At 38.0% G+C, this 9,032-nt stretch overlaps 1 protein-coding gene across 1 annotated transcript in view; it reads right to left on the minus strand.

Annotated features, from left to right (window-relative positions):
* Positions 1-9,032, minus strand: part of kat2a (K(lysine) acetyltransferase 2A) — a 19,786-nt gene that overhangs the window by 4,503 nt on the left and 6,251 nt on the right. Inside the window, exons 8-15 of the mRNA XM_014023085.1 lie at positions 3,885-3,989; positions 3,591-3,727; positions 1,656-1,864; positions 1,460-1,586; positions 1,275-1,385; positions 1,052-1,195; positions 859-973; positions 736-772 (exon numbers count right to left, since the gene is read on the minus strand). Coding sequence (XP_013878539.1) covers positions 736-772; positions 859-973; positions 1,052-1,195; positions 1,275-1,385; positions 1,460-1,586; positions 1,656-1,864; positions 3,591-3,727; positions 3,885-3,989 — 985 coding nt within the window. The remainder of the gene's footprint in view (positions 1-735; positions 773-858; positions 974-1,051; positions 1,196-1,274; positions 1,386-1,459; positions 1,587-1,655; positions 1,865-3,590; positions 3,728-3,884; positions 3,990-9,032) is intronic.

Consider the following 9,032-nt stretch of genomic DNA (forward strand, 5'->3'; position numbering starts at 1 on the left):
ATATATTTATGTTTGTGGTTGTAATGTGACAAAATATGGAAAAGTTCAAGGGGTATGAATACTTTTGCAAACCACTGTATATTATCGGTTCTGTTTGTTATATCGGACTGATAAGTATGACATCATAATCACTTGATATCGGGCTGATAACTACCGTGCACCCCTACCTGGCAGCATTAATCGTAATAAGTTTGACCTGTTTTTTATTACACCAGTAATACCACCAATCAGAGGTAACGGCTGTGCAGTCCTCCTGCTGGAGGGAGCGTGGATCTAACCAGGCAGATCCAATTCACATATTCTGGTCACATTCTGGTTAATAAGAATTTATTTAATCTACCATATGTTAGATATTCTAGTGGAGTTGTCATTTTCTACCTTGTTTCTTAGTGTGTCCCCAAAGGGACAGTGTCAAAGTGATGTATTCAGAGTTATTCTTGTTGCGAGCAAAGCTATCACAAAATGTTGGCTCAGAAAACTCCTGTGACCCTCACACAGAAGAACAATGCAGGTTATGACACATAACCTCCATTTACAACAGCGTAGAGGGAAAAATGGGTTTCTGCACATCCTACAACTTGCTGTGATATGTACCAAAGAAATTCTTCATTTTATTTATTATATCTTATATTTTATTTCTTGTTTCTTTTATCCCCCTTTTTCTTTGTATGGTGTAAAAAACAAAACTGAAAAATAAAAAGTTGAAAGGGAAAAGAAAACAGAACAAGCATTTACCCTTTATCTTTGTTAGTGGGTTTCCAGCCCGTCTCTCCTGAAAAAAATAAAAAAAACATAAATCTTGTAAGTAAAACAATAAAGACTAATTTAAAAATAGGACTCAGTTTTTCTAAAACTCACTTATTCCTGGGATGCTCTCTACTGGGATCTGCCGGACTCCTTCTTTGAAGCAGGTGAGACCCGGGTAAACCTTCCTGATCTGATTCTGTTTTTTCTCAATCAGCTTCTTAATAATCTACAAAAATACGAAGAAAAAAAAACTTATCATGCCAACTAGAGCAGATTATTTGCGGGTTATCTCATACATACGTACCTCCTTCTGTCTCTTAATGATGTGAGACAGCTCGGTGTAAGGGATTCTCGGGTTCAGCTCACACTCCATGAGGGTCGCTCCTTCGTAGTCTTTGATGTACCCCAGATATCGACTCTTGGGCACTTTAATGTCTTTGGAAAATCCCTGCAGAGATTTAAAAAAAAAACACGTTAGCAGGATAAAAAGGCAGGAGTGGACGGAGGAAACCTAACAATGTGTCTACCTGCTTCTTGAAGTAGCCGATGGCATACTCGTCAGCGTACGTGAGGAAATAAAGAATGTTGTGTTTAATGTGGTACTCCTTCAGGTGGTTCATCAGGTGGGTGCCGTAACCCTTGAGCCAGAGACCAGACAGACATGATGAATACGTAACCAGGCCATTATGTGAACCTATGAAGATCTAAGTACCTTAACTTGCTCATTGGATGTGACGGCGCAGAAGACGATCTCGGTGAAGCCCTGAGTGGGAAACATCCTAAAACAGATGCCTCCGATGACACGGCCGTCTTTAATGAGGGCGAGGGTTTTGTGCTTCCTGTGAACACACGGGTGGTCAGGACAGGTTGGGGCGATGTCGTGTGATTAAACAGGACCCCCCACTTACGGGTCGAACACCAGCCGGGTGATGTACTCTTTGGGCATGCGAGGTAACTGRTGAGAAAAGACGTTCTGGAGGCCCACCAACCACATCAGGATCTTCTTGTTSGACTTCTGGGAGAGGGAGTTTCCGATGACGTGGAACTCTATGATGCCCCGTCTCTCCTCCAGCCTGGCAGTCTCATCTCGTGCAGCGTTGGGTGTCAGCAAATTAGTCTACCAACAGAAACCAATGGTTAGACACGAGGATATATGTATCTTCATCATAAATAACTGATTTAACCTCTTAAGCCTCAAAGAGGTTTTCTTGATGTTTTTGCTCAAAATACCATGCCAAAATGTAACTGAGTATATCTCAGCATACRCTACTTAAATAAACTTGGTATCAAATAAAGCTAACACTTGGGAGATTACAGCTGCTGTGGTTTTAGATATATTGGGGATGAAACATAATATATATACTGTATATTTCACTCTCACTTGAATAATTGTTTCATTAGACTGTATATAACCTATTTAAAACCATAATGAATCAGGCTAAAAACTCTTGGAAACCATAAATCAATTTGTGGACATTACCTGTGCAAAGATTCACTCTGCTAAAATGAACTGGAGCAAAGTTACAGAGGTTTTAGTAAAGAAATAATTTAGAGTTTTGTCATGTTACACAGGACAGACCATGATGGTACCATTAATAAATGTTAAGATATCCTAAGTTTAGGTTAATCTAACCCTTTTCCGTCCAAAAGTAATTTCTTTTTCTTATCTGCCTGAAAACAYTTGTTATTGAATGTTTGTTCTTTTGAAAAATTATCCAAACATTTATTTGTCCCCATAAAATAATGAGAAATTATATCTACCTCTAGTTGGATCATATTCACTCAAAATCAAGTAAAATAGAACTTTCAACACACTTTAGGTATCTACTTTGGCTTGCTTTTAAAAAATTGTCAAAAATTTTCTTTACAGATTTGTTTGAATGTATTTACAAACATGCAATGATGCCATTTTGTACAGTTTGTTTAATTTCTGATTCAACTGCTTGACGTTTGAACTGTGTTTGGTGAATGTAAAAATAGTTTCCATGAGCTTTTAGCCAACATTCTTAGGTTTCTTTTGATACCAAACATGTTCAGGTTCAACTGACAGATCTTAGTTAAAAGAAKTTTAAAGAAATAGAAAACGGARAAAGATGGTTTTCCCCAGGTACCGGGGGCATGGGGCTCAAGAGGTTGAAGCCATGTTCTCCAAACATACGGAGTAGGGGTAAGGGTTATAATCTGCTTTATACACAGGCATGAAACAAAACTTTCATATAAATGCAACATATTATCTATTTATTTACCAGAACCCTGTTGAATTATTAAAAAACTGAAACATTTCAGTCAAGTTAAACATTTTCCATCTTTTGTGTAGAAAAGACCAGGATGTTCAGTCACCCATGAGTAGGGCTGTGTATTGGCAAGAATTTGGCGATACGATACATATTATGACAGAGGGGTCACAATATGATATATCCCGATATATTGTGATACTGTAAGCAAGGCGATATATTGCGATATATTGCGATTTTTTGAGAGGGTGTCAGTCTTTTCCGCTCAGATTCAGCTATCGGAGCATGAAGCTAATGTTTATTTGTAATGCTAATGCTACCCTTGTTCTCTGGCACTCAAGAGGTAGAGGAGCCAAATGGCTGGCTGACTGCTGCCAACTAGTGATCAGAGGCTGAACTACAACACAAAAATGAATGGCTGGCAGGAAAGTTGACATTTTAAACCTTAATAAAAAAATCAATACAGGGCTTTAGAATATTGATACAGTAACGGGAAATGAAATATCACGATATTTCAGTGTATCGATATTTTCTTACACCTGAGACTGGTGAGTTCAAATGTAACCATAAAAAAAGGCATATTTCTCCATTTAGCTTAAAAGAACYGACCTCTGGTCCGAGCATAGCAGCGGGGTCAGTGATAGTCATCATGACTTCGTTAACCAGCTCCATGGGAATGTCTCCCATCACGCGAATCCGCTTCGCATCTTCTAGAGTCAAAGCCTCCGGCAGTTTGCGTTTTTCCCCTAAAGAGGAGGAGATTTATTGAGATCACAGACATAAAACAAAACATTTTTTTGCATTAATTTGAGATTAGACTACATAAAACATTTGAATGCATGAGATGTGTATAAACTAAACATAAATATGTTGGAAAATTAAAGTAAAGAAAGTCTTACAGACCTGAGATGGGCTCTACGGCTCCGGTGTCCATGCTRCCCAGAGTTGAGCTGCTGCTCAGACATTTGGACAAAGCAGAAGAGCCAGAGACTGAAGCTGAACTGATCCCTGATGAGACAAAAAATTATGAAATRTACCATGACAACAGCAAAAATAGCATTAGGCTTGGACGGTATTTTGGCAGAAACRTGCCAATTCCTGAAAAGGTGGGCCGGCTAGTGTCGAGTAACAACTTCTGAGACCACTTAAGTTTCTGAAGTCAAACAAATAGCTGGATTCATTTTTGATTGAAACTTTCGGTGATGCCTCATAGATCTTTTTTTTAATATATAATTTATTAATTTCATTTAAAAAAACTAACACATTCACATACAACAAAATGATAGCTATAGCTAATGCATTAAGTGTCATCATATTAAATCACTGGATTATAGTAATAATCCATCCTATTTCATCTCTTTTAGGCTTCTACGTTTATGCACTTGAATGTCACTTTAACCAAGGTTATTTTGGACTTGCACCAGGGCAGGTGAACAGCCCCTCATGCTGGGAGGAGAGGCTGCTACTTTGAGTTATTTGTACATTAGATGTTTATTTAAAAGACTACTTGCAGTTTCATTAATTTTTTTATGATCACATGTATTAATATTAGGAATACATGTGATTAAGCTTTTAAGTTTTATGGGTCATTATTTTAAATAGCTATGGAAACTTAACAGCGACATTCTCAGGTGTGAGCAGGTGAGATGAGACGAGCACTGGAGTTGAAGCAGGAGCTGCGCTCACAGGAACCATAAACATAAATAATGGTAAATAAATAAAAATAAAAAATAAATAAAAACAGACGACGTGACAAAAACAACTAATCAACTACCGTATTTTTTCGTGTATAATACGATCTCATGTATAATACGACCCCCACTATTTTTAGCCCAAAAAGCATAAAAAATTTAGTTCTCATAATACCTCTAATTTCATATGGATTTCAGGATTTTTCAGCCTTTGTAGTCTTTATATATGTTTCAGTAAAATTATCAATTGACTGTTGTATCAGTTTTTAATTTTATTTTAACAACATATGTACTAAAAGGTACACAACAACAAATGTGTAACTACAACAAAAGCTATCAATGCTCATTTGTTAACTGGTGTGATACAACAAACAGATAGAGAGCTATGTGGCTCTAACAAGTGTGGATGAAGCTGAATCAAAGCCTTCAAAATCAGGCTCACCAACATCAGCATCATTAAAAGTTTCTGGTATTCCTCCTCTGTGATAAAGGCACCAGAATCCCACTCAACAACAATCTCATCCTCTGTGTCTCTCGAGCGCCCCCTCTGGTGGGGAAACTTTTTTCAGGTAGACCAACTTTTACAGAACACCGGTAGACGGCAGCCATTACAGACGACCACGTGTTTGTTGTTGTTCCAGGAGCGGCCCTGTAGCACATTTATATAATTAGTTCATTATCATAATTTAGCTGTAGGACCTTTTTTTCTTTTTCTTTTTTTTCCCCACATCATGTTGCCTGCTTTGATCTGTTACTATCTCGCTTGGAGGCTCAAAGGAGTGTCAGAGGTAAGCTTACTTCAACCGCTTTTTACCGGTTTCATTTCTGGCCTCAGGCATTTTGTGAACGAGGCCGATATTTCAGTTAAAATACATCAGCAAAAATATTTATCCGAGTATAGTACTACCCCCCAACTTTATGCATGATTTTATAGATTAAATTTTACGTATTATACTTGAATAAATACGGTAGTTATTTTTTTCAAGTACTTTGTAGACCTCTGGCCCTGCGACAAGTCGGCCCTCCATCCACGGCTCCTCCTGCCCACCAGAGCTTCAACCTCCTCTCCTTCTCCAGCCTCATTCTCTCAACTCATACACCTGGAGCAGCCCTTCTGCCTTTTCCATTTCCCTTTCCTGTCCCCACAAACCCAGCCAGTCGAGACAGATGGCCGCCCGTCCTGATACTGGTTCTGCTGGAGGTTTCTTCCTGTTAAAAGGGAGTTTTTCCTCTCCACTGTCACCAATGTGCTGCTCAGGATGGGAGACAGTTACAAAGATCACTCTTATTTCTGTGCAGTGCCTTGGGACAACAAGTGCCAAAACATGTCAAATAAACTCCTTAACAGCAGCTTTTCTCCAGGTTGAAATGACATCACAGAGTTCAAAGGAACAAAGRCATGAAAAATGGTGAAAAAACATCACGTATAAGAAACAAAAAATGGACTTTTTTTCCTCAAACGGTGGTTAGCGTGTCCTGAAATATAAACTATTGTACCTGGAGCAAACGTGCACAACTTTATCTTCCACTGCAGAAGCATTAGCAACAAGTTCTGAAACAATCACTGCAGGTTTTTTCTTTATGCTGCCTGTTAAATGCACCCAAACTTTGCTCTTTTTCACTTTAAAAAGCTGAAATGTCTCTGAATAAAACTCTAACCTATAATTAGTATCTCACATTTTGTATTTGTCAACATGTTAATAAGAAAAGCTGAAATAAACCCAGTTAATGAGCTCATTTATTTTACATTCTTACCAACAGGTGATCTCTAATAAAATGTCTCTGGATTCATGTATTCATCTTTTTAAGCCTCCTCTGACTCACCACGCTTGTTGTCTTCGTGTGACAGAGGATGTGTGGTGGTTTGATTAGATAATAATAGCCGAGTAAACACAGGAATCGCCCTGGAGACAGCCATGCCATCACACTCTCCACCCATCGGAGAGCTTAATCCCAGTGTTTAATCAGAGCTGGCTGCCTTCAAAATTTGCCCTCCCACACTGCTGCTGAGACCCCGCGCTGTCACAGCACCAGCCTCTCCACACGCTGCAAAGCAGCCTCCAAACCCTGGAACTATTTTCAGTGGACGCCGGAGGAATGTTGGAATGAGATGTTGTATCACAGACAAAATGAGATTCTTTCCTTTGCTGCAGCTGTGTTCCACAGCAGCTGGCAAACCCAACATATCAGCTGTTTCTATTTAGTTGTTTAGAATCAAAATTTAATTTAAACTCATCTTTTTTTGTGCACAACTCGTCATTCTCAAGGGCACGCTTATCAAAGCATGTTTCAAGATAACTTTAGCTGCACAGAAGAAACTTTAATGACAGAAACATAAATCCATCCTGCTTTGAAAAATCTGCTGCTGCCCCCTACTGGACAGTTGAAGTCGTGCAGGAACTGCTTCTGCAGAACTCATCAAGAAACCAACATAAATATCCTTAAACAACGTACCCTGTATTATTTATGTATTTTTGTTAGAAATGTTTAATAACATGAAGAACAGTTTTATGTGTTTGCACGTTCTCTCCGTGCATGTGTGGGTTTTCTCCGGGTACTCTGGCTTCCTCCCACACACTAAAAACATGACTGTTAGGCTAATTGGTAACTCTAAACTATCCCTAGGTGTGAGTGAAAGAGTGAATGGTTGTTTGTCTTGTTTGTGTGTCCCTGTGATGGACTTGCCACCTGTCCAGGGTGCACCCCGCCCCTCACACTGTGACTGCTGGATATGCGCCAGTGACCCTGAAAGGAAGAAGCAGATGTAGATGATGGATGGATGGGGTTTTATGTGGCTAAATCAATGCTTTATTTCCAGAGAAACCTTTCTCATAATTTAACAACTAAAAAAGTGTATTGCAAGAATTTGGTGAAATAATACAAATCAGGGGTCACAATACGATATATCGTGACATATTGCCATATATCGCGATATATTGAGATACTGTATGCAAGGTGACACATCACCATTTTTTTCTCCAAAAGATTTTTTTAAACTCACCGCGTGCATGAAATCTGATTAAATTTCTTCTTACAACGTCCATCTATTAAGTCTGAATTAAAAATCGATACAGTATCGGAAAATCAAATATCGCGATATTTCAGTGTATTAATATTTTCTTAGACCTCAGAATCAACAGCAGCAAATTTCAAAATTTTGGATTTTAGTTTGCAAACAAAGATGTCATCAAGCTAAAATCTACCAAAGAAAGCTTTTTCTTTTTTTAAATATATATTTTTATACTAAAGACTCAGAACATGTAGATGTTGAAGAATAATAGTAAAAACAGCTTTTTATCAGTTTTACTCAACAAAACTTTACAACTGAATCAACATGGATTGGAAATGTTGATGCCTGATAAAACTGAACGTATCCCAATGATGACAGTAACAACTCAAAAAACAATTGCATTGGATTTACTTAAATAAATTATGTCAACTGGTTCCACTCAAATGAATCGAGTAAATATAAAACACTTAATTCACATTACCATAAATTAACATAAAAAATCTTTTGCATTTACTTAAATCAGTTGAGAAGAACATGCTGACATAATTTATTTTAAAAAATAGTTTGTCATGTAAGTATTTAAACTCATTTGACAAAAGTTTTTATGTCAGAAAATGTGATTTTCTCCAAAACCTCTAAAACAGTTTCTCCTTCATCTCCCTTCAGAAAAGAATGAGTCGTGTTAAAATTAAATCTCCTATTTGGTCTTACTTTTTAAGAAATAACAAAATGTAATTTTTTTTCAACACACTTGTGTTTATCGGCAGATGTGTCCTGAAGGAAAATCATTCTGATCACTTGCAGCCTTACAGTTTCTGCGAAATAAGCTGCTTCTCTGCAGCAGAGAGGACTTTTTACATAACGTCTGTGCTGCAGCTTCACCGTCTTTGTTACAGAGAAAAAGGTGAATTTGTTGAAGTCTTAATAATTCATAACTTGAGGTAGAAGCTCAGCAGATTTGGACCCAAACAGGACCGGCAGGTAGTGACGACGGCGCACCAGTTTCACCATTAATCTGAGCTCATCGGTCGCTGTGGAGACAGAAACATTTCAGACGTGTTGAATATTTAGAGGCAGAGTTTTTGTTTGTTCTGCGCCGACTTGGATTTTATTAAAGATATCACATCATCTGCTGAGCTCCAGACAGAAGGATGCTGTTCTGAATATGAGACGTTGGAGAAATCAGAAAATTAATTTGAAAAACAGCAAAGATATGAATTCTGCTTTAATGAGTTGAGCAATGTGTCCAGAAGACAATGATGTGCAAACAGCTAAATACCAATTATATTAGGAGAACACACACACACACACACACACACACACACACACACACACACACACACACACACA

This window comes from Austrofundulus limnaeus, unplaced genomic scaffold, assembly GCF_001266775.1.
Source record: "Austrofundulus limnaeus strain Quisiro unplaced genomic scaffold, Austrofundulus_limnaeus-1.0 Scaffold4, whole genome shotgun sequence".
Classification (NCBI taxonomy): Eukaryota; Metazoa; Chordata; class Actinopteri; order Cyprinodontiformes; family Rivulidae; genus Austrofundulus; species Austrofundulus limnaeus.